The sequence below is a fragment of the Portunus trituberculatus genome, chromosome 42, assembly GCF_017591435.1.
Source record: "Portunus trituberculatus isolate SZX2019 chromosome 42, ASM1759143v1, whole genome shotgun sequence".
In the NCBI taxonomy this organism is placed as follows: Eukaryota; Metazoa; Arthropoda; class Malacostraca; order Decapoda; family Portunidae; genus Portunus; species Portunus trituberculatus.
The window spans coordinates 22,793,467-22,819,863 of NC_059296.1; the positions used below are offsets into that span (position 1 = coordinate 22,793,467).

Genomic DNA, 26,397 nt, shown 5'->3' on the forward strand with positions numbered 1-26,397 from the left:
TAACTACAGGCAACCCCCACTTAATGAGGTTCACACAACGAAATTTCGCTACAACGAAGGTTTCCTTTTACTACCATCTGCTCATTTAACGAACACCAAACTCACTTTAACGAAATTTTATCTAGGTAATTTTTTCCAAGTTTGAAAGCCCCACCATATCACGCAAGCTGACAGGGTTTTGAATACACCAGTGCCTCTCGTGGACAACACGTGCACCTAGTTCAAAACAATAACAGCATCAGCAGCAGGTCATCTTCCCTCGCTCAACATGTCACCAAAACACCCTGCAATGTCGCTTAGCGTTGCTAAAGAAGACCAGGAAGTCTCTTACTCTCGAAGTGAAGCTGGATATTATTCACAGACACGAGAGGCGAGAAAACTAATAGCATTGCTTGCCACCATGGCTTGACTCCATCTACTGTCTACCATTTTCAAATCAGCAGACTCTATTAAGAAGGCTGATGAGATCATATCTTCCTTGCAAACTAAAAGAACCACCTGAACTCGTGACTTTGCAATGGATGAAATGGAAAGCCTTGTGGAAATGTGGTACATAAGTTTTGTATGTAGTATAATGATGTGCCCTTTGTTTACATTCCACAGGTTGCCAGCTATCGTATTTCCTGCTCCACTCTTCCTCACTTCATAAATTCAAGATCATCAACATTATAAAGTTACTTACATACATTAGTGTACATTATAATGACTTAGTCTTAAATTAAACTGCTTAAATGTTTAACTTTGTAATTTTTACTTTCATTAAACCTTTTACTGTACTATGATGCACTCTAGCTTTGTTTACTCTCAATGGAAGCTCAAGTCAGGGGTTAAACTTGTTATAATTGGTTCGCTTAACAGAAATTTGCTTAATGAAGGTTTTTTTAGGAACGTAACCCCTTCGTTAAGAGGGGTTGCTTGTACATCAGTCAGCTATAGAATGTGGTTGCACGGGTTCATGTGAATGACTCTGCCTTGGCAGACCTCTGCAGTTGGGACTGTGAAGGTGACAGGGATGAATTTTTCCCCTTCGATGTCATAAAGGATCATGAGCATATACACAAGTCCCAAAAATGTGGGAGGCCCAACTTCCATCCTTACACTGCTCCTGGGAGATGGTTTGCTCCACCTCACCAACTACCTTGACGACCTCATCCACAGCAGTCAAGGCCATATTTCCAGGCAAGGCTCTTTTTAGGCTAAAGACCTTTCCAGGGGAAAGGGTCACTGAGATACAGAATTCCCCAGTGAATCTATCTTTGGTAAGTCCTTTGTTAATGCCTTTGGTTAACACTGCAGATATTTTTTGTGGAGGAAAAATTTTTATTGCAAGATTGCAGTGGTGTCATCTCTTCCCAGACAAATGGATTGATGATGTGGTACATAGAAAATTTTGAGTCTTAGTGGAAGTTCCCATACAGAGGGAGGTGGTGGAGTAGTGGATAAGGTGGTGAGCATGGGATCGGGCAGACATTCACTAGTAGGTTCAAATCCCACCATATACCGCCTTGAAACTTTGCCATTTGTCGAGTGGTTTAAAGTTACCTTCATGTCACCATGATACCCATGTTCTAGGTGGTTACACCAAAGATGCACTTGGGTGGTGATATGGGCCCTAATATGGGTACCATTATAAACAAAACTGCCTGCGCCACTAATGAGTGGAAGCTGAACAGCGCTTCCCATACACACTCTTCAGGTATACCCACAGGTGCTATAGGCCATAACATAAAAAAAAAAGAGATGTTTCCACTGGTTCCTTTCAACTTGTCTCTTGCAGATCAAAAAGTCCTGAACTCTGCCATATTGAAATTCTTAAAGCACAAAATTGTTTAATTATGTGCACCAGGGGATCATGGGTATCTTTCTAACTTTTTTCACTACCATTAAAAGAGATGGCACGACCAGAGTTATTCTGAATTTGAAAGAACTTAATAATTATGTTGGCCATGTACCTTTTGAGATGGATACTCTCAAGATGTGATATCCTTTTGACTTCACAAATGCATACTTTTCAGTTTATGTGAGGCCAGAGGATAGGAAGTGGATCCAGTTTTTTGGCATATCTCTAAGTTTCCCTTAATTTGTTTTCCACAGTGCTTGACTTCAGTGCCTTGCATTTTTACCAAGTTGTTGAACCTGCCCTCTTCGTAAACTTGGAATTTTTTGTGTCTTGCTACTTGGATGATTACATTTGTTACATATGTTTACATTTGTTACTGTTTTTTGAATAATGAAATGTCCCAGCTCTCTTTAGCCCTCTCTTGGGTTGGTAGGTTTGAGGAAACATTCTAAAGCTCCTGTTGGCTACCAGTGATGTCAGTTAAAGAGTCGTGAAGTGAAATTATAAGATTAAACAAATACTTATCAAGTATGATGTTTGATCATCATTTCATGAACATTTAACTGCATCTCTGGGGTAGTAAACATCCTCCCTACCCTCCCCTGAAGTTCTCATGTTGGTCAGTTATAGCAACAACTGGAATATACTGGCTGCTTCTTCAAACCTACTCTCTGAAGGACTGATGTGGAATCGGCAAAGTGAGCATCTCATTTACTGCTTTAGTGACGCAATTAAATGTTCGTGAAATCAAAATCAATTATCATACTTGGTAAATATTTGTTAATCTTCTTATTAAGTGGCTGAAGGACCTCTTAACTAACAGGGAAATGAGGACAATAATCAAGAACAGGGCTTCGAACTTGTGCCCTGTGATAAGTAGAGTGTCAAAGGGTTCAGTTATGACCCTAATAGAATTCTTTGTTTACATAAGGGATATGGTAAAATGGAGTGTCCAGCTGTGTGAGTTTGTTGGCAGATGATGCCAAACTGGCGACAAGGATAAACAATGAGATGGACTGTAAGGCATTGCAAGAAAACCTGAATAGAGTATGGGAGTGGAGTGGTATATGGCAAATAGAGTTTAACCTTGGGAAATGTAAAAAGATGAAGTTTGGAAGAAGTGGCAGAAGGTGTGTGTTTATAAGATGGAAGTAGAGACTTTACACAGAACAGTATAGAAGAAAAACTTGATTGACAGTTATAAATAACATGTCATCGAACTAACACATCAACAAGATTATGTGGCAAACTCTAAATTTGTTGAAAACATAAGGACAGCAATTGTATACTTGGATAAGTAAGTAATGAGAAAAATAATAGTTACAATGATAAGGCTAAGGTTGAATTGTGCTGCAATGGTCAGGAAAAGAACATAGATAAGCTTGAAAGAGTGTATACAGTGGCAACTAATAGGGTACCAGGACCAGACTTATGAGGAGAGACTTAATAGCATTGGGGTCAACTCTGGAGAGAAGGAAAGAGATTTGATTGCAATGCACAGAACAGCAAATAGTGTGAATCATTTGGCCTGAGAACTTGTGTGTGGAATGAGGGAGAAACAACAAGAGTACATGAAAAAAAAAATTGAGGTGACCACATGTAGATGTGAAGAAGTTTAGCTTTTTATATAAAAGCATTAAGACATGGAATAAGCTAGAGAAGGAAGTGATCTGTGCAAAAAACATTCATAATTTCAAAGAAAAGTTGGATAAGTGTGGATATGGAATTTGGACAGTACAAGTATAGCTCTTCTCCTGTATGTTACAACTAGGTAGGTAAATATACACAAGCACACTCACACACACACACATACACCTTATCAAAAAGGAACAAGACCAATTAAGATACTACTAAAATCACAAGCAGCAACAGAAGAAATATTATATAGAACAACAAAACTCAGAGAAACAGAAGGTTGCAAGGATATATGTATAAAGAAAAATAGAAATGAGGAAGAAAGGAAGAGATACAACGAACTGGCGGCAGCAGTAAGGGAAAAAAAATAATGAAAGGTCAGAAGAGTTTTTCCTCTTCTGACCTTTCATTATTTTTTTTCCCTTACTGCTTTTTTAGAGAATTCTAGGAGACAGGATAAGGAAATGGTATATAAAAGAGAAGGAAGAGAAAAAAGTGGAGCAAGTTTAATTAAGTGATAAAAGCAAGAGACTAAAAATGATGTATACGAACATAGACAGGGTTTAATCAAGTAAATTAGAATTAAGAGATTACATAAAGAAAGAAGAACTGGATATTGTATGCCTGGCTGAAACAAAACTAAATGAGGCAATCAAAATAGACTTAGATAATAGGTATAATGTATGGAGGAGAGACAGATGGGGGTAAAGGAGGAGGAGGAGTCATGATAATGTTAAAGAAAGAGATGGTGGTAAACCAAGTGGAATGTGGGGAAGGAAAAGCAGAAGTACTGTATATTAAGATGCATATTAATAAAAAAGAGTTAACAATCATTGTAACATATGTGCCACCAAAAACAAATTCATGGACCAATCAAGGATATAAAGACATGATAGATGACACAATAAGGAATCTAACGAGAATCATTAAAGAAAGGAGAAAAGTGATATTAGTAGATTTCAACTGTAAAGAAGTGGACTGGGGAAATTATGAAAGTGGTATGGGGGAAGAAGCCTGGGGAGAAGGATTCCTGAACCTAATGATAGATAATATGATAGACCAAAGAGTAAAGGAAAACACAAGATTCAGAGGAAACAATGAACCGACGAGATTGGACCTAGTTTTTACAAGGGGTATACAAATGAACGATGATATAAGATATAAGTGCCCATTGGGAAAGAGTGACCATGTATAATATTAGAAATGGATACAGAAGAGGGAAAAGAAGATCAAGACGAATCATACAAAGGATACTGATTAAATTACAGAAAGGCTGATATTGAGAATCTCAAGAACTACTTCAGATATGTTAACTGTAAGGAGATGGAAAACTCAGAGACAGTGCAAGAGAAGTATAACTTATTTTTGGAAATATACAAAACAGGAGTCAGGGAATATGTCCCAAAATACAGACCTAAAGAAGAAGGAAAGAAAGATTGGTTTAATGCAAGGTGTGCTAGGGCAAAGGAGAAAAGAGATAAAGCATGGAAAAGGTGGAGGAGAAATAGAAATGCAGTAAATAAGGAAAACTTCAAGGCAGTGAGAAATTAATATGTTAAGGTGAGGAAGGATGAGGAAAGGAACTATGAAAAAGGACATTGTCGAAAAATGTAAGGAGCAACCAAAATTGTTCTACAGATTCATAAATGGAAAAATTAGGCAAAAAGAAACAATAGAAAGGTTAAAAGGAGAAAATGGGATGGTGGAAGACCCAAAAAGTATGGCAGAACTGTTAAATAATAAGTTCCAACAGGTCTTTACTAAGGAATCCAAATTTGAAAGACCACAGGGTAATAGAGAGACCATCTATAATCTATATGGAAGAGATTAAAGTAACCAAGCTTGAAATAAAAGAGTTAATGAAGGAACTGGATGAAGAAAAGGCAATGGGACCAGATGAAGTCTCAGGCAGAATACTGAAAGAATGTAGGGAAGAACTAGCAAGACCTATATACAACATCATAAAATGCTCAATAGGAAATGGAACAGTACCAGTAGAATGGAAAAGAGCTGAGGGGGTTCCCATGTATAAGAGCAGAAGGAAGGAAGAACCTCTAAATTACAGACCGGTATCACTAACTAGTGTAATATGTAAGATGTGTGAAAGAATAATAAAGAAACAATGGATTGAGTTTCTTGAAGACAACAAATTATTATCAAATAGCCAATTTGGCTTTAGAAGAGATCGATCATGGGTAACAAATTTACTGAGTTTCTACTTTAGAATAGTTGACAGGGTACAAGAGAGAGAGAGGGATGGGTTGATTGTATTTACTTGGATTTTAAAAAGGCGATTGATAAAGTACCACATGCAAGGTTACTGTGGAAATTAGAGGAGAAGGGTGGTTTAATAGGAAGCACATTGAGATGGATGTAAAATTATTTGAGGGGGAAAAAAAATAAAGACGGTAGTCAAAGATAAGAAGTCCAAGTGGAGAGCAATAGAAAGCGGAGTGCCGCAGGGGTCAGTATTTTGCCAATACTTTTTCTCATTTATATAAACGACATGCCAGAAGGAGTGAACAGCTACATAAATCTGTTTGCAGACGATGCGAAACTGTGCAGAGTTATAAAGCAAAAAGAGGATTGTGAAATACTGCAAGAAGACCTAAATAAGATCTGGGAATGGAGTAAAAAGTGGGAGATGGAATTCAATGTGGTCAAAAGCCATGTCATGGAAATGGGAAAGAGTGAAAAATGACCAGTGGGAATCTATAAAATGGGAGATGGAGTAGAACTGCAGAAAGTAAAAAAGAAAAAAGATTTGGGAGTGACGATGGAAGAAAATAATCAACTGGTAAGCCATATTGATAGAATTGTCAGAGAGAAATATAATTTGCTAAGGAATATTGGAATAGCATTTCACTATATGGACAAAGAAATGATGAAGAAATTGATAAATACTATAATAAGACCCAGATTGGAATATGCAGGAGTAGTATGGACCCCTCACAAAGACACACATAAGGAAGCTGGAGAGACTACAAAAAATGGCTACAAGAATGGTCCCAAAGCTTAAAGGGATGACATATGAGGAGAGACTAAAGGCTATGGATCTTCCAACATTGGAACAGAGAAAGGAGAGAGGGGATCTGATACAAGTTTATAAATTGATCAACGGAATGGACCAAGTGAACAATGAGTATCTGATCCTGAGAGAAGAATATGCTAGTCAAAGCACAAGATCGTATAGTAAGAAGCTGAGGAAGGGAAGATGTTTAAGAGATATTAAAAAGTATAGTTTCCCGCAAAGATGTGTTGAGACGTGGAACAGTTTGAATGAAGAAGTAGTCTCTGCAACGAGTGTGCATAGTTTTAAAGAAAGATTGGATAAGTGTAGATATGGAGACGGGGCCACACGAGCATAAAGCTCAGGCCCTGTAAAACTACAACTAGGTAAATACACACACTTATACTAACATAGATGGATTGTTATCAACCATAATGGAAGTTCGGGTTTATTTGAAAGAGAAAAAGCCGGATGTAATGCGTATCGTTGAAACAAACCTGAAAAAAAGAGGTCCATGTCAATTTGAAAGAGGAGGGATATAATACATGGAGGAGGGACAGAAAGGATAAAGGGAGAGGAGGAGTGCTAATAATGGTTCGTGATAATATATGTGTGGAGGATGTGCAATATGGTGAGGACTAAGTGGAAGTAATGGGAGTAACAATCAAAACAGAAGATTTGAATAAAAGAAAAATTTACTAGTTACATATGTTCCACCAAAGACTAATACATGGGGATCAGAAGAGCATAAAGATATGCAAAGAGAGATGATAAAGTACCTAGACAACATGATAAGAAGAGATAGAAGAATCCTCTTATTTGGAGAATTTAACTGTAAAAAAATAAACTGGATAGAGATGGAAGTAATGGATAATACTGGACAGTGGAGCGAGAAAGTGTTACAGTTGACTATGGTTAATACAATGGACCAGTGGGTGGAGGAGTCAACAAGATACAGGGGGGAAGAAGAACCATCATTGCTTGACCTAGTTTTCACAGAAAACCAGAATCTCCTCCAATCATATAATACCTTAGTCCAATGGGGAAAAGTGATCATGTGACATTAGAGATACAAATGCAGGAGGAAGATGAGATAAGTTACAGAGAGAGATTAAATTATGCAAGAGTGGATTTTTAAAAATTAAGGATTTATTTTGCTGATATTGTGTGGAGTAATATTATATACAGAAAGACTGTACAAAAAGGCCGCCATGGTACAGTGGAACCATGCGTGCTTTGGGGTCCGAGGGGTCTCCAAGCGCACAGGTTCGAATCCTGTCCACGGTCCGAGTGTAGGTTGGGCTTCCTTACTTGGGGCAACGGTTTCCTAGCGGATGGGCTTTGAGATAGGAGGTACCTCAAAAAGTATCCCCTTTAACCCATAAATTCCCGTGAAAAGTCCACATGGTATAAATAAATAAAAAGAGAAATATGATAAATTCTTACAAAAATATAATGAAGGAGTAAAAAAGTTCCTGTTTGTAGAGTTCAGAAAAAAAATACATGCTTGGTACAATGCTAGATGCATACAACCAAAAAAGGCAAAAGATAAAGCATGGAAAGAACTCTTAAAGCAAGAAAATGACTATAACAGATGGCAATACAAAGATGCTAGAAATGAAAGTTTGATGAAATATGTAGTGGATAAAAGCAAAGATGAACCCAAACTTTTCTACAAGTTTATAAATGCCAAAACAAAGAATAGGGAAACAATTGAAAAATTAATTAAAGAAGGGAAGACATACCAAACAGAGAAGGAAATGTGTGAAATAATGAATGAGAGCTTTAAAACGGTATTCACTGCAGAAGATGATTTCACAGAACCTAATAGGATATTGGATTGCCAAGGATTACAGGAGATTGCAGTGCACAAAGAGGATATTGGAAGATTACTGGATAAGTTGGAAGTCAGAAAAGCAATGGGGCCAGATGGTGTATCAGGCTGGGTGATAAAAGAATGTAAAGAGCAATTACTGGATCCAATTTGGGAAATAATCAAAAGTTCAATCAATGAAGGGAAAGTCCCATTAGAGTGGAAGAGAGCTAACGTAATACCGATATTTAAAGGAGGAAAGGCAACTGAACCACTAAACTACAGACCAGTGTCACTTACAAGTGTCTTGGGGAAGTTATGTGAAATAATTATCAAAGAAAAATGGGTTAAATTTCTAGAAGAGGAGCAAGTCATATCGAACAGACAATTTGGGTTTAGGACAGGGCGGTCATGTGTATCAAACTTATTAAGCTTCTACTCGAGAGTTATTGCAGGATTTGAAAACAGAGATGGATGGGTAGACACAGTATACCTGGACATTAAAAAGGCTTTTCATAAAGTCCCGCATGGAAGACTTCTTTGGAAACTAGAGAACATAGGACTGCATGGAACCTTCTTAAATGGACAAGAGATTATTTGAAGGATTGGGAAATGAGAACTGTGATCAGAGATACATACTCATCTTGGGGTAAAGTAACTAGCTGAGTGCCACAAGGGTTAGTGTTTGCCCCCATTATGTTTCAAGTTAATGTAAACGACATTCACATTGGGATAAACAGTTATATAAATTTATTCGCTGATGATGCAAAGTTGCTAAGAGTTATCAAAACTAGAGAGGACTGTCTGCTGTTGCAGGAAGATTTAAACAAGATCTACGAATGGAGCAAGAAGTGGAAATTGGAGTTTAATGCCAAGAAATGCCACATACGTAATGGAACTAGGAAAGAGTAAGACAAGGCCAGTATGGAACTATTTGATGGGAGAGGAGCAAATAATGAAGACTAAAGAGGAAAAAGATCTTGGATAGATCATACAAGAAAATCTGAGCCCTGATAAACACATAAGTAAGATATTTGGACTATCATATAAAATGTTGACTAATATAAGAGTGGCATATCATTACATGGATAAAGATATGATGAAAAAAAATCACCACGAGCATGATACGCATGATATGCAGCAGTGGTATGGTCTCTGAGCTCTAAAAAGGATATAAGAAAATTGGAAAGGATACAGAAGATTGCTACTAAGATGGTGCCAGAATTATAAGACCTCACATATGAAGAACGACTGAAGGAAATGGGACTGCCAACCTTACAAGATAGAAGAGAATGGGGGAACCTAATAACAATGTATAAGATAGTAAATGATATTGAAAAAATAGACAAAGACCTGGTGCTGTTGACAGAAGAAGATGGAAGGACAAGAGGATATGAAAAGAAGATCAGGATGAGGCAGTGTGTGAAGGATATTGGAAAATACAGTTTTCCACACGGAACGGTGGAAAAATGGAATGCATTGGATAATGGAATTGTCACAGCACATTGTGTGCATAACTTGAAAGAAAAAAGAAAAACTAGATAAATGGAGATATGGAGACAGGACACTATGAGCCCCACTTGAACCCTGTACAATACAACTAGGTAAATACACACACACACACACACACACACAACAAGAGAGACCCATTGAACTATAGACCAGTGTCACTTACAAGTGTGGTAGCTAAGATGTGTGAGAGGGTGGTGAAGAATAGATGGACAGACTTCTTGGAGAAAAATGACATACTTTGTGAGTGTCAATTTGGTTTTAGAAAAGGGCGTTCATGCACAACAAACCTGATATGTTACTATTCGAGGGTGATAGATGTAATACAGGAAAGAGATGGTTGGGCTGATGGAATATATCTGGATTTAAAAAAGGCCTTTGATAAGGTACCACACCGGAGACTGATCTGGAAACTTGAAATGGTAGGAGGAGTGCATGGCAGTTTACTAAAATGGATGGAAGACTTTTGGTAGGAAGAGAAATGAGAACAATAATTAAGGACAGACCATCAGAATGGGGCTTGGTGGAGAGTGGAGTTCCACAGGGATCAGTGTTGGCACCAGTAATGTTCGCGGTCTACATAAATGACATGGTGGATGGGGTGTCCAGTTATGTGAGCCTATTTGCAGACGATGCAAAATTGTTAAGAAAAGTGAGATGTGACAAAGATTGCGAACTACTCCAGGAAGACTTGGACAGAATATGGAAATGGAGCTGTACATGGCAAATGGAGTTCAACACGACAAAATGCAAGAAAATAGAGTTTGGCAAGAGTGAAAGAAGAATCAGGAGTATGTACAAGATAGGAAATGAAGACATAAAACCAGTCATGAAGAAAAGACCTTGGGGTGACAATTACCAATGACCTATCGCCAGAGAGACATATAAACAAAATAATTGGAGAAGTATTGAACTTATTGAGGAACATAAGAGTGGCGTTCAGATATTTAGATGAAGAAATGATGAAGAAAATAATTACTGCAATGATAAGACCGAGGCTTGAATATGCAACAATACAGTGGGCTCGAACTTAAAGAAACACATAAGGAAACTAGAGAAAGTACAGAGGGCTGCAACAAAATGGTGCCTGACTTAAGAGATTTGACTTATGAAGACAGACTGAAAAGAATGCAACTTCCGACCCTGGAAAACAGAAGAGAAAGGGAGACCTGATAGCAATATACAGAGTGATGATTGGCATGGAAAAAATGGATAGGGAAGATCTGTGTATGTGGAATGAAAGAATGTCGAGAGGGCATGGGAAAAACTAAAATGGCCACTTATAGGAGAGATGTGAAAAATATAGCTTCCTCATAGAAGGGTGGAAGCATGGAATAGTTTAGACGTGGAAGTGGTCAACGCAAGGAATATTCATGATTTTAAGAAAAAGCTGGACATTAGTAGATATAGAGACGGGACAGTACGAGCATAGCTCTTTTCCCGTATGTTACAATTAGGTAAATACATGGCCCGGTAGCTCAGTGGTTAGAGCGCTGGCTTCACAAGCCAGATGACCGGGGTTCGATTCCCCGCCGGGTGGAGATATTTGGGTGTGTCTCCTTTCACGTAGCCCTGTTCACCTAGCAGTGAGTAGGTACGAGATGTAAATCGAGGAGTTGTGACCTTGTTGTCCCGGTGTGTGGTGTGTGCCTGGTCTCAGGCCTATCCAAAGATCGGAAACAATGAGCTCTGAGCTCGTTCCGTAGGGTAACGTCTGGCTGTCTCGTCAGAGACTGCAGCAGATCAAACAGTGAATTCCACACAGGTTGAAAAATACAAGAGACGGTTGGAGGAGAAAATGGATAGAGTAGTAAAGGAGAAAGATGACTTTAAGGAAATGATTAGTGAGCAGAATGAAAGGCTTGAAAGGGAATGGGAACTGAAGAAAACACAATGGACTGAGTCGAGGGAAGCAGAGATGGTTGGATTACAAGAAATAATTAAAGATCAGTTGAAGGAAGACAAAAAAGAAAGGTCCAAGGAACTGGTTAATGTAATGAAGAATAAGGAAACATTGATAAGGGAAATAGCAGAAAAGAAGAAGAGTGTGTTAATATTTGGGATGAAAGAACAAAATATAACATATAAGCGTAAGAGAATTAAGGAAGAATTGAAAACAGTAAGAGATCTGTTCAAAAATCTAAATGATGATGAAAAAAAGGACCTACAAGAAGAAGTGGAAGAGATCCATAGACTGGGTCCGTATAAGGAGGGAGTGAGCAGACCGATTAAAGTAGTACTGAAGTCACAACAATCTGCGGAGGATGTCCTATATAGAACATCAAAATTAAGAGAGATAGAAGGTTGCAAAGAGGTGTTTGTGAGAAAGATTAGAAATGAGGAAGAGAGGAGAAGATATAAGGAATTGGTGGAAGAGGCGAGAAGGAAAAATGATGAGCGGTCTGAGGAGGAAAGAGAAAAGTTTTTTTGGAGAGTTATAGGAGAGAGAGTCAGAAAGTGGTATGTGGAAAGAAGGAATACGGAGGAACCCCTAGAGGGAGCAGTGGGTGGACCGTAATGTATACTAATATAGATGGGATACTGTCAAGTAGATTGGAATTGCAAGACTATATGATAGTGGTGAAGCCTGATATAGTGTGTTTGACTGAGACAAAATTGCATGAAAAAACAAAGATAAATTTGGATAATAAATATAATATATGGAGAAAGGATAGGGAGAGTAAAGGTGGAGGAGTTATGATTATGACGAAGAAAGAAATAAATGTGGATAAGGTTTGGTATGGGAAGAACAACGCAGAAGTGATAAGCATAAGGATAAAAAGTGATGGAAAAGAATTAATAATCATGGTGACCTATGTACCTCCTAAAACAAATTCTTGGACATTAAGGAATACGACAATATGATCAAGGATACTTTACAGAGTTTGGAAAGTGTATTATCTGGAAAAAGAAAGGTGATACTAGTAGATTTTAATTGTAAGGAGGTGGATTGGGAAAATCTAGTAAGTGGTGTTGGAGAAGAAGCATGGGGAGAGAGATTTCTTAATCTAATGATGGAAAATATGATGGAACAGAGGGTGAAGGAAAATACTAGATATAGAGGAGATGATGAACCGGCTAGACTGGATTTGGTGTTAACAAGAGAAGTGTACCTATGTGGAGATATACAATACAAGTGTCCTTTGGGAAAGAGTGATCATGTGGTTATGGAAATGCAGATAGCAACAACACAGCGAAGGAAGGACGAGACATACAGGAGTGGTAGATTGAATTATAGAAAGATGGACACAGAAAGTTTGAAAAATTATTTCAGAAAATTAGATTGGGAGGAGATGTTACAAATCAGAGAAGTGCAAAAGAAATATGAGATTTTTATGAAATATTATAAAGAAGGAGTTATGAAATTTGTACCAAAGTATAAACCGAGAGAGGAAGGAAGAAAGGATTGGTTTAATGCAACTTGTGTTAAGGCTAAGGAAAAGAGAGATGTGGCTTGGAAAAGATGGAAAAGAGCAGGAATATACTAAATAAGGAGAATTATAGAGTGGCGAGAAATGAGTATGTGAGGGTAAGGAGGAGGAAGAAAGAAAATTTGAAAAGATATTGTAGACAAGAGTAAGGAACATCCAAAATTGTTTTACAGGTTCATAAATGGTAAACTTAAAAGAGAGAGTCCATTGAAAGATTAAAAGGAGAGCAAGGGATAGTAGATGACCCTAAGAATATAGCGGAATTGCTAAATAATAGGTTTCAGCAAGTATTTACTGAAGAAACAATGTTTGTAAAGACACAGAATGTACAAGGAAATGTGCACATGGAGGACATTAAGATACCTAAAAAGGAGTTATATAAAATGTTGGAGGAACTTAAAGATGATAAAGCGATGGGACCAGATGAAGTTTCAGGAAAATTATTGAAGGAGTGTAGAGAAGAATTGATTGATCCATTATATGATATTATAAGGTGTTCATTAGAAACAGGGAAGTACCAGTAGAGTGGAAGAGAGCTGAAGTGGTGCCCATTTATAAGGGAGGCAGTAAGGAAGAGCCTCTTAACTATAGACCTGTGTCTCTAACAAGTGTGGTCGGTAAGATTTGTGAGAGGGTGATAAAGAAATATTGGATACGGTTCCTGGAGGATCATAAGTTATTATCGGATCATCAATTTGGCTTCAGGAAAGGGAGGTCATGTGTAACAAATCTACTGAGCTTTTATTCAAGAGTGGTTGACAAAATACAGGAGAGAGGGATGGATGGACTGTGTATATTTGGATTTAAAGAAAGCTTTTGACAAGGTACCTCACAGAGACTGTTATGGAAAGTAGAGATTTATGGAGGACTGAAAGGAAAAGTGTTAAAGTGGATGGAAAACTACTTGAGATGGAGGGAGATGAGAACGGTAATAAGGGATGCAAGTCGGACTGGTTGGTGGTGGAGAGTGGAGTCCCACAAGGCTCAGTGCTGGCACCAATACTTTTCCTGGTATATATTAATGACATGCCAGAGGAGTAAACAGTTATATTAATTTGTTTGCGGATGATGCGAAGTTGTGTAGGTGTGTGAAGAGTGAAGAAGATTGTGAAATTTTACAGGCAGACCTGGATAAGATTTGGGAGTGGAGCAAGAGGTGGCAAATGGAATTTAATCTGAGCAAAAGTCATGTGATGGAGATGGGAAAGAGTGGAAGACGGCCAAGAGGGTCATATAAGATGGGTGAAGATGTAGTGTTGAAAAAGGTGGAAAAGGAAAAGGATTTGGGAGTGATAATACAAGACCATGGGCAGTTTGAGGCTCATATTGATAAGATGTTTGGAGAAACGTATAATTTGATAAAAATATTGGATTAGCCTTCCATTATATGGATAAAGATATGATGAAGAAATTAATTAGTATGGTAATTAGACCAAGATTGGAATATGCTGGAGTGGTTTGGTCCCCTTATAAAAAGAAGCATATAAGGAAGTTGGAGATTGCAGAGAATGGCAACAAAAATGGTTCCGAATTGGCAGAAATGACCTATGAGGAGAGATTAAAAGAAATGAATTTGCCTACCTTGGAACAAAGAAGAGAAAGAGGAGATTTAATACAGGTTTATAAACTGTTGAATGGACTGGATGAAGTGGATAATGAGCAAATGATGTTGAGAGAGGAAAACTTAAGTAGAACTACAAGATCGCATAGTAAAAAGATAGCCAAGGAATATGCTTGAAGGATGTGAAAAATATAATTTCCCACAAAGATGTGTGGAGGTGTGGAATGGTTTGAGTGAGGAGGTGGTGTCAGCAAGGAGTGTGCATAGTTTTAAAGGAAAGTTGGATGTGTGTGGATATGGAGACGGGGCCACACGAGTATGATACCCAGGCCCTGTAAAATTACAACTAGGTGAATACACACACACACAGACACACACACAAACAGACACACACTCATGTATTGAAAACATACTCTTATGTGAGTGAAAGTTGAGGTGGACACTACCTCATGGTTGTAAGTCAGCTGTGTAGACACAAATTATGTATCTAATGGCTTGGGCAACTTTTCAAATGACATGGACGATCTAAGAGCTATTAATAATATTTTAGTCAGTATATAAACCTAGTGGCTTAAAAATACTCAATCGAAGGGAAGAAAAATGCCTACTGGTGCACTCAGTATAGAATGTGAAAAAAAAAAAAAAAATGTTGAAAGTTTCTGACTTATTCAGTATTCAGCTTATCTGGGTCCAAGTCAAGCATGGTTTGCTGTAATGATGATAATTCTACTGGATTGTCATCTAAAGAGAAAAAATATCTAAAGACAGCTAAAAGTTGAAAGGGTATTAGTTAAGAGGGGAGGAAGAGTGGTTGAAAACCCAAAAATACAGAGCTTCTAAGTGGATGTTAATGATAATGTAAATAATAGATATCATACAAGAGAAAAAAAGAAAGTGACTGGTTTCTGAGTCCTTCAAATGAAAAGATGGAAAATCACAAATCAAAGAAAGTAAATAACATTATTTTTCAATAAGCTAGATTTATAGTAAAAAAATAATCAATATCTGAAATGTTGAATATATTTACACACACACACACACACACACACACATGAGTCGATGGACAGGAGGTGGTCGCTGAGCTCCAGAGCAATCATCTATAATTCTACAGTTACCTAAGAGTAACCAAGGTGGGAAAGGAGCTGGTAATGTTTGTCCCGTCTCCATATAGTCATGTTAACTGTTGATTAGCAAAATAATGTCCAGTGAAGGTAAATATAAACTGTAGCCTGCGTTTGAGCCATCAGCTGGTTTGTTTACTGTAGCCTGCAGCCATCATGGCGGCCGTGAACTCGAAAGAGGAATCAGACTTCACAGGGTTTCAAGGAATAATGGAGAAGAGCGCTTATGTGAAGAAAATTCTGGAGTTAGAAGGTAAAATTGAAAACTGTTTGAAAAGTATGAGGCCTGGAAACGAGTTATGACAATGTAAAAGAGACTGTGCCGATATGAAGAAGGAAAATGCAGCACTGAAAGAGGAAGTTAAGCTAATTAAAGTGAATTGCGAAAATGTGGAGAATCTCTAGGAAAAGTGATGGAGAAGCAGGCTGAATGGAAAAAAAGTCAGGAAGTGGAAAGAAAGGAGGTAAATTACAAAGTTGCAAGTCTGGAAAAGGAAATCAAAGAGTCAGGGGAGAAAACTTTGGGCCTTGCTGAAATTATAGATCAACAGATCATAGAAGAGAAGATAGCTGAGAAAGTGGTGAAGGTTATTAAGTCAAATGAGACATTGGTGAGGGAAACTGTAGACAAAAAGAGATGTGTGGTGATATTTGGTGTGGAGGAGGATAAGACACCGAGTAAAATGGAGAGAGAGAAAACATAAAAAGGTGATAAATAATATCATTAATGTGGTGCAAGAGGAGGAAAAGACCTAGTACAAGAAATAGAGGACTTCCATAGAATTGGAAAGTTCACAAGAGAAGGTATGAGGCCAATAAGAATCAAACTTAAGTCACAAAAGGATGTAGATGAATTGGTGGAGAAGTCATGGAGGCTAGCCCAGCAGGAAACAACAAGGAAGATTTGGTTGAGAAGAGATCTCGGTGAAAAGGAAAGAGAAATGTTAAATGAGTTGAGAAAGGAGGCTTTGAAAAAATGAAGAGAGGACAGAAGAGAGAAGAAAGAGTTTTTCTGGAGAATCTTGGATATGAGACTGAGGAAGTGGTTCATAACCCAGAAAAGTACAGCAAGAAAGGACTAAAGAAACTTACATATGAGCGAAATGTAATGTATTCCAACATAAATGGAGTGATATCGGGATTTTAGAACTCAACGATTACTTGAGGGACAAGAACCCAGATATTGTGGGTCTTACTGAAACAAAACTGAGAGAGGAGAAGACCTGATGAAGGTTGGAGAAGGAAATATAACGTTTGGAAAAGAAATAGAGTAGGTAAGATGGGAGGAGGAGTGATGTTGCTGGTTAAAAAGATATAAAGGTGGATCAAGTGAAAAAGGTATGGGAAAGGCAGAAGTGCTAAAGATCAGAGCAGAAACTAATGAAGGAAAAAGAGGCACTACATAGTGGTGTACGTACCACCTAAGACAAATGCATGGTCAGTACAGGAATATGAAGAAATGATAAGTGATACAGGAACATGTCTGGAAGAAATGTTGGGTGGCTGTGAACGAACTATAATGATGGGAGATTTTAATTGTAAAGAGGTGTGTTGGGAGGACTGGTCAATGGAAGGATCAGAGACAACATGGGGAAATACACTATTGACACTGGCAATGGAAAATGTGTTAACTCAGTGGGTCAAAGAAGATACTAGGTTTGGAGGAGAGGGAGCATCGTCAAGACTGGACTTGGTCTTTAGTACAGAGCCAATGGTCATTGAGGAGATGAGGGTGGAGTGCCCTTTAGCAAAGAGTGATCATGCAGTTTTGGAGTTCAAGGTGATAGACGAAGAGAAATCTAGAAGAAATGAAGAATATAAAGTGGGAAGATGGAATTATGCCAAGACAGATTTTGGAAACCTAAAGAAATTCTTTCAAGAGACAAATTGGATGAAATTCAAGAGTGCTAAGGAGCAAATGAAAAGTGGAAGGAATTTATAAAATATACAAAGAAGGTGAGAAAAATTTGTACCAATAAGACAACATAGAGAAGTTGGAAAGCAGGACTGGTTTAACGATAGATGTGAAAAGGCTAGAACAAGAAAAGAGGATGCATGGAAGAGGTGGAGAAGGAAAAGACGGATTAAGCAGTGGGAAAGTTACAAAAGAGCAAGAAATGAATATGTGTTGATTAGAAGAGAAGAAAGAAAGAAACAAGAAAAGGATATAATTGATAAATGTAAAGACCAACCAAGGCTTTTTTACAGACATGTGAACAACAACATCAAAAATAGAGAAAGTATTGAAAGTTTAGAAGTAAATGGAGTATACAGTGAAGATCCCAGGAAATGGCAGAGGCTATGAATGGATGCTTTCGGAAGGTATTCACAAAGGAGACTGCTTTTGACAAACCACTGGTAATGGAACAGAAAGGGATTATGAAGGAGTTTCAAGTAACGGTGGAGGAGATCAAGAACATGATGGGGAGTTTAGAAGTGAGAAAAGCTGTGGGACCTGATGGGGTATCAGGATGGATTTTAAGAGAATGCAGGGAGCAATTGGCAGAAAAAGTTTGTGAAGTAATTGATGCCTCATTAAGGGAAGGTGTAGTGCCCCAAGACTGGAAAAGAGCTAACATTGTCCCAATCTATAAATCAGGTAACAAGAGAGACCCATTGAACTATAGACCAGTGTCACTTACAAGTGTGGTAGCTAAGATGTGTGAGAGGGTGGTGAAGACTAGATGGACAGACTTCTTGGAGAAAAATGACATACTTTGTGAGTGTCAATTTGGTTTTAGAAAAGGGCGTTCATGCACGACAAACCTGATATGTTACTATTCGAGGGTGATAGATGTAATACAGGAAAGAGATGGTTGGGCTGATGGAATATATCTGGATTTAAAAAGGCCTTTGATAAGGTACCACACCAGAGACTGATCTGGAAACTTGAAATGGTAGGAGGAGTGCATGGCAGTTTACTAAAATGGATGGAAGACTTTTGGTAGGAAGAGAAATGAGAACAATAATTAAGGACAGACCATCAGAATGGGGATTGGTGGAGAGTGGAGTTCCACAGGGATCAGTGTTGGCACCAGTAATGTTCGCAGTCTACATAAATGACATGGTGGATGGGGTGTCCAGTTATGTGAGCCTATTTGCAGACGATGCAAAATTGTTAAGAAAAGTGAGATGTGACAAAGATTGCGAACTACTCCAGGAAGACTTGGACAGAATATGGAAATGGAGCTGTACATGGCAAATGGAGTTCAACACGACAAAATGCAAGAAAATAGAGTTTGGCAAGAGTGAAAGAAGAATCAGGAGTATGTACAAGATAGGAAATGAAGACATAAAACCAGTCATGAAGAAAAAGACCTTGGGGTGACAATTACCAATGACCTATCGCCAGAGAGACATATAAACAAAATAATTGGAGAAGTATTGAACTTATTGAGGAACATAAGAGTGGCGTTCGTATATCTAGATGAAGAAATGATGAAGAAAATAATTACTGCAATGATAAGACCGAGGCTTGAATATGCAACAATACAGTGGGCTCCGAACTTAAAGAAACACATAAGGAAACTAGAGAAAGTACAGAGGGCTGCAACAAAATGGTGCCTGACTTAAGAGATTTGACTTATGAAGACAGACTGAAAAGAATGCAACTTCCAACCCTGGAAAACAGAAGAGAAAGGGGAGACCTGATAGCAATATACAGAGTGATGATTGGCATGGAAAAATGGATAGGGAAGATCTGTGTATGTGGAATGGAAGAATGTCGAGAGGGCATGGGAAAAACTAAAATGGCCACTTATAGGAGAGATGTGAAAAATATAGCTTCCTCATAGAAGGGTGGAAGCATGGAATAGTTTAGACGTGGAAGTGGTCAACGCAAGGAATATTCATGATTTTAAGAAAAGCTGGACATTAATAGATATGGAGACGGGACAACACGAGCATAGCTCTTTTCCCGTATGTTACAATTAGGTAAATACAATTAGGTAAATACACACACACACACACACACACACACACACACACACACACACACACACGCTGCTGAGAGAGGATGGCTCGTCTCCGCTGCGGACGGAAGAAGGAAAATACCTATGGTGTTACAAGACCTGGGTAACTCTAAGTTAGTGTCCTGTTAATGTCCTACTGTCGCTTAGTGTTGAAAGTGAGGGATATGGAGAGTGGTCCCTGAGAGGAGAGTGTGGGCGGTAATTGTTTTGGCCATAATCAGCTGACGATAACAAAAATGGTGTCTAGACAAGGCAGAGGCTTTGAAGGCTTTATAACTATGCCAAAAGGACTGGAGAAACTAGATATGGATGCAAGAATCCAGGCACTGGAAAGTAAGTTCCTAAACATTTTGTCCATAGAAGAAAAACTGGATAGAGTTCTAGCCGAGAATGATTCGTTCAAAAAAGATATCTATTTGTTAACGTTAGCGAATAAAGAGCTATTGAAGGAAAAAGTAGAGATGGAGAAGGAAAACCAACAACTAAGGAAACAATGTAAAGAGATGAAGGCTAAACTCATGGAAATGGAGATAAAAATATCCGAAGGGGACTTGAGGAAGGAGGAATGCCTTAATCTAATTGATACCAGGATGAAAATAAAGGAATTACGCAGAGGGAAATGGTAAAGGCACTAAAGGAAAATGAGTATGTGGTGAGAGATATTGCTGAAAAGATAAAATGTGTGATCATAATAGGATTGAGGGAGGAAACTAACAGGAACTGGCAGGACAGGAGGGATAAGGAAAATGACAGGATTAAGTCTTTACTGAACAAGATGTCTGTGGAAGAAGAGGACCTATATGCTGAGGTAGAAGAAAGTGTGAGATTGGGAGCTTTTGAGGAAGGCAAGAATAGACCATTAAAATTGAAATTAAAGTCTCAGGTGGCAGCGGAGGCCTTGTTGAGGAGGGCTTGGAAACTTAAGGACTCTGAGGAAACCAAAACAATTTACATAAGAAGAAATATGTCACAAGATGAGCAAATGAAAATGAAGGAGCTTGTAACTGAAGTGAAGGAGAGGAATGACGAAAGAACAGAGGAGGAAAAGACTAAGTTTTTTTGGAGGATGAGAAATGGGAGGCTAAAGAAGTGGTGGATAAAACAGACGGAATAGGCATTACATGGAAGAATGAGACTAGGAATGGAATAAAAGTGACTTACACGAACATAGATGGATTTCTGTCTAAGAGGCTAGAATGTATGGATTACCTAAGAAATAATGAACCGGACATATGTGTGTAGTGGAAACAAAGCTAAGGCCCGAAATAAACCTAGACTGGTTTGTTGTAAAACTACAAAGTATGGAGAAATGACAGAAAAAATAAAGGAGGTGGTGGTATAATGGTTCTTACTAAGGAAGATCTATGAGTGAAGGAGGTGAACTATAGTAAGAGAAATGAGGAAGTGATAAGTATGCTTATAACAGATGGCAAGAGGAACATACCACCCAGAACCAGTGCTTGGGAATATGAACAGTACCAAATGGTGATGAGAAATACTCTAGACAGAATGAAGCAAGAACTCATCAGAAAGGATAGAGTGATGATAGTTGGAGACTTTAATTGCAAAGAAATAGTGTGGGAAGACTACGAAGCGGTGAACGGTGGTGAGTGGGCAGAAGAATTGTTAAAGGTAGCAACAAATAACTTGATGACACAGTGTGTGAGATCACCAACAAGGTGCAGGGGACAAGATGTTGCAGCAAGGTTGGATTTGGTATTTACCAGGGGAATCTCTCTAAAAGAGGAAATTGAACATGAATGTCCCTTGGGGAAAAGTGATCATGATGTCCTAAGCTTTGAGCTGGATACGGAATTAAGCACGAATAAGATTGTGGAACAGGGAGGAAAAATTAAATTATACTAGGGCAAATTATAACCATATAAGGGAGTTCTTTAATGAAATTGACTGGTCCATGGTATACCAGGAAAGGGATATGCAATTGAAATACGATAAATTTATGGATTTGTATAACTCTGCTGTGAAAAGTTTGTGCCATATTACAGAAAGAGGACTTTAAATAATAAACAGTGGTTTAATAGAAATTGTGAAGAAGCAAAAAAGAACAAAGAAAAGGCATGGAAGAAACTTAAGAAAAACAGTGATGTATTATCAAGGGAAGTCTACAAAACAGCAAGGAATAGATATGTTGAAGTAAGGAGAACAGCACAGAAGGAATATGAACAGAGGGTGATGGAAAACTGTGATAGTGACCCAAAAATGTTTTACAAATTCATAAATGGAAAACTAAATAAAAGGGAGGCAATAGAAAAGGTAAAAAAGGGGAAGAAGTATATGAAGATGCTGGAGATATAGCTGAAATTTTGAACGACAACTTTTGCAAAGAGTTTACAAAGGAGACAATAGACTGATGTGGAAACTAAAGATGATTGGAGGAGTAAATGATAAACTAGCAAAATGGATGGAAAATTACTTAATGGGAAGAGAAATGAGAACAGTGGTGAGAGGAAGGAAGTCTGAGTGGAAGAAGGTAACCAGTGGAGTTCCACAAGGGTCAGTGCTGGGTTCCATCACGTTTTTTATTTATGTTAATGATATGCCAGTAGGAATTGACAGTTACATGAACATGTTTGCGGACGATACTAAAATTATGAGGAGAGTAAAGAATGTGGAAGATTGTAACAAGTTACAGGAAGATCTTGATAAAATATATGAGTGAAGTAAGGAGTGGCAGATGGAATTTAATATAGACAAGACCCATGTTATGAAAATGGGAAGAAGTAGATACAGACCAAACAGGGATTACAGGCTGGGTGATGAGAAAATTAAAGAGACCAATGAGGAGAAAGACTTAGGAGTAACTGCAAAACACCTTGTCACCGGAGAAACACATTAACAAGATTTTTTGGAAAACATACAACATGCTTCAAAATATTGGCCTTGCATTCCACTACCTAGATGAAGGAATGATGAAGAAGATATTATGTACCTTAATAAGACCCCAGTTAGAATATGCAGCATGTGTCTGGTCACCGCATATGAAGAAAAATGTGAAGAAGGTGGAAAGGGTACAGAGGCTGGCAACAAGGATGGTACCAGGACTCAGGGAGTTAGACTATGAGGAAAGACTGAGGAAGCTGGGGCTGACCACATTAGAAGAGAGAAGAACAAGAGGAGACATGATAACTATGTATAAATTGCTGAACAAGATTGACATATTGGACAGAGAGTTGATAAAGGTGACCACAAGTAATCATCTCCGAGGACATGGAAAAAAGCTAATAAAGGACATCTGTCTAAATGACGTGAGAAAATACAGTTTCCCGCATCGTAGCATTGATAAGTGGAATAAACTGAGCTGTGATGTCGTTGACGCGGTGTGTGTCAATCAGATGATAGAGAGATATGACAGGAATGGACAAGGAGACAGGTCACAGAGAGCTTAGCTTGGACCCTGTAATACACAAATAGGTAAATACAAATAGGTAAATACACACACACTCTTAAGTAAAAAATTTAATTTATTAAAATTTCATATAACTATGTGTTATAGTTTTCATCTTATAACTTTATTTCTATTTCAGGTATCAAATGTGGCAGGAAATGTTGCTGGAAAAGTCGGAAATGTATTTGGTGGCCTGAGCAAAGGAATTGGAGGAATTACTGGTAAATTTGGAGGTGGAGGGTTCTTCTAAGAAAAGCACTTCATCTGTAGGGGAAAGAGAAATGTCAGGATGTTATAATTCTTCTTGCTGATTGACTATACAATCATTGCAGCTATTTCTTTTCTCCTGATAAAGGCTTTTAAGGGATTTTTAGTTCAGAATTAATTACCCAACATTAAAAATGATGTGGCACCTCTCATATAGAAAGAATAAGTTTTATGATTTCAGTATGTTTTTCATTATAGAACCATCAGGAATAAAAGTGGTTTATGCATTAAGTTTAATTTTATCATTTTACTACCTGCAAATAATGAAGGTCAGCTATCAAAAGTTTCTATTTTATATATAGTAAAACAATCTTCTTGAAATTACTGGCAGCAGTTTCAACAATACACAGCTCCTACCCTGTACAGAGCATGAAGAATTTTTCAAAATCCAATATTGTGCTGCATTAATAGCAGTTATATCGAAGTTGAGAAAACCAAGAAATTTGCAGGCTTTGATAGAGCTTCCATAAAAATGGTGCATGAAAAAAAAATATTCTGAGGATCACAACTAAAGAAATTTTTAGGTTTTGTTTCAATATTACTACTAACTTTATATTGCATGATTTTTTTTTTATGTATAGCATAACAATAAATTCTGAGTAAAATGATAATATAGATCCAATATATATATATATATATATATATATATATATATATATATATATATATATATATATATATATATATATATATATACATGAATATGGTCTCCCTTAAGTCTTGACATGTCAAATAACATATAATTGATTGGTCATTGATAATGATAGTTTTCCTTGCTTAGGAAATTACTAAGTATATATATATATATATATATATATATATATATATATATATATATATATATATATATATATATATATATATATATATACACACACACACACACACACACACACACACACACACACACATATATACAGGTACATCTCAATTTATGCGTGTTCAGATTATACAATTTTGAAATAGCATAAGATTAAAAACTAGTAATTTTTTAGAATTATGTGAATTATTTAGAATAACACTATGTCAAGATGCTTTGCTGGTGTGGCAAATCTCAGGCATCACAAGATGTTTGTTTGGGACTCCATATTGTCAGCACAGCTCATTGCAGCACAGAGGCACTTCACTTTCAGCACAGTTAGTGATGCATGACAAACATCTTGTGCCGTCTTCCTGTCAGTTAGATGCTGTTACTATAGCAGTGATGATCCTTTACTTATTCCAGCTGAGAGGTATACAAAACTGTTTTATATAGGATATGTTCTGCGGGAATCGCAGTCACTTTCTCAGACCGAGGCCTTCCAGGGATGAATTAATCTATTTTACATTGATTCATATGGGAAAAATGGTTTTGGTTCACAAATATCTATCTATTATCTATCTATCTATCTATCAATCTATCTATCTATCTACATATGAATATATATATATATATATATATATATATATATATATATATATATATATATATATATATACAGTAAATTCTCGATTAATGCGAGAGTTATGTTTCTGGAGATGTCATGTTATTCAAACATAATTTTCCCATAGAAAACAATGTTAATGGGGGCATTATGATCCTGGCCACTGGGAAAATCTGTTTATTTTGGGAGATTTTGTTACTCGATCCTTAAAGAAAAAAAAAATTAATACATCACTAGGTCAAATTTTGCATCGAACACTGAAAACATAACAAGAGATGAGGAGAAGGCGCCACATTTGTCCATCGCCGATTGGCATCAACTGCTTCTTCTTCTTGTGACCCCTTAAGCTTGTGTGTTGCTTTCACCGCAATATATGTGTTTCCGCTCCTCTATTTCCTGCTATAATTGATATCATATCTTTGTATTCATATACGATCATGCCAAGAGAATCATCTTGACTCCATGGTACTGAGTGATAGTGAACTACTATTGAAATAGCACTTTCCTCGGCATGAACTTTTTCTTTGTAACTTCATCTGACATAAGAGAACACAGTGTCGCATGCAATTCCCACTCATACCCAGATTTTGCTTCACTATATGTGAGAAATGCATGCCCCACTGAATCCTCATTTTGGCAAATAAAAACTACGGTGAACTCATCACCACACAAATAAAGAAAGACAGTGAGGTACTTCTGAAAAAGAGAGAATCTATACACAAGAAAGTATGCAATGCTGATCTCAAAGAAAGCCTCCTGCCCAAATATATATATATATATATATATATATATATATATATATATATATATATATATATATATATATATATATATATACACACACACAGTAATACTCCACTTAACGAACCTTCGTTTAACGAATTTTCGGTTTAACGTACTATATAAAGTTAGACCAAAAGTCCGCATAACGTACAACCACATCCGTTTTAGCGAATTTTCTGGGTTTGAATTTGCCGGGTGAGGGACCGAACGCGGCAGCTTCGCTGTGATTGGTTGGCTCCCAGCCTTTGTCTCTAGCGCTCCTGGAGCAGGATCCAAGATTCTTTAACAACGTCAGAGCAACCTCTTGCAGCGAAATGGCATCCGTGAACGCTTGGAGGGACGGTGACAAGGTTGCTATCAGGTTGCTCTGAGGTTACTGTCTTATATATGCATTTATGTTCACAAAACAACATTTCTCTTAGCTTTTTACAAACCTTGGCCCCCCTAAAGGATTGTTTTGTAATGCATCAAGTGAAATCTTACATGGAATACCAAAAAATAAAGCAGAGATGAGATGAGCCACAGACGAAGCGAGAGACTCATGACACTCATTCTTCTTCTTCTTGTGACCCTTTTAGCCTGCGTGTTGTCTTTCCCATGATATTTGTTTCCACTCCTCTATTGCC

General features: G+C 37.6%; 1 protein-coding gene across 18 annotated transcripts in view; it reads left to right on the plus strand.

Annotated features, from left to right (window-relative positions):
- The window catches only part of LOC123517573 (calcium-dependent secretion activator-like), a 1,686,808-nt gene extending 1,662,673 nt beyond the window's left edge, over positions 1–24,135 (plus strand). For 14 of the 18 annotated variants that reach the window (XM_045277814.1, XM_045277824.1, XM_045277819.1 and 11 more), the window contains one exon: positions 23,437–24,134. In XM_045277814.1, the coding sequence (XP_045133749.1) occupies positions 23,437–23,547 (111 nt within the window). In that variant the 3' untranslated portion in view covers positions 23,548–24,134. Of the gene's footprint in view, positions 1–23,436 lie in introns of all 18 variants that reach the window. The other 4 variants (XM_045277818.1, XM_045277829.1, XM_045277831.1 and 1 more) reach the window with 2 other exon arrangements.
- Positions 24,136–26,397: the final 2,262 nt, after the last annotated feature.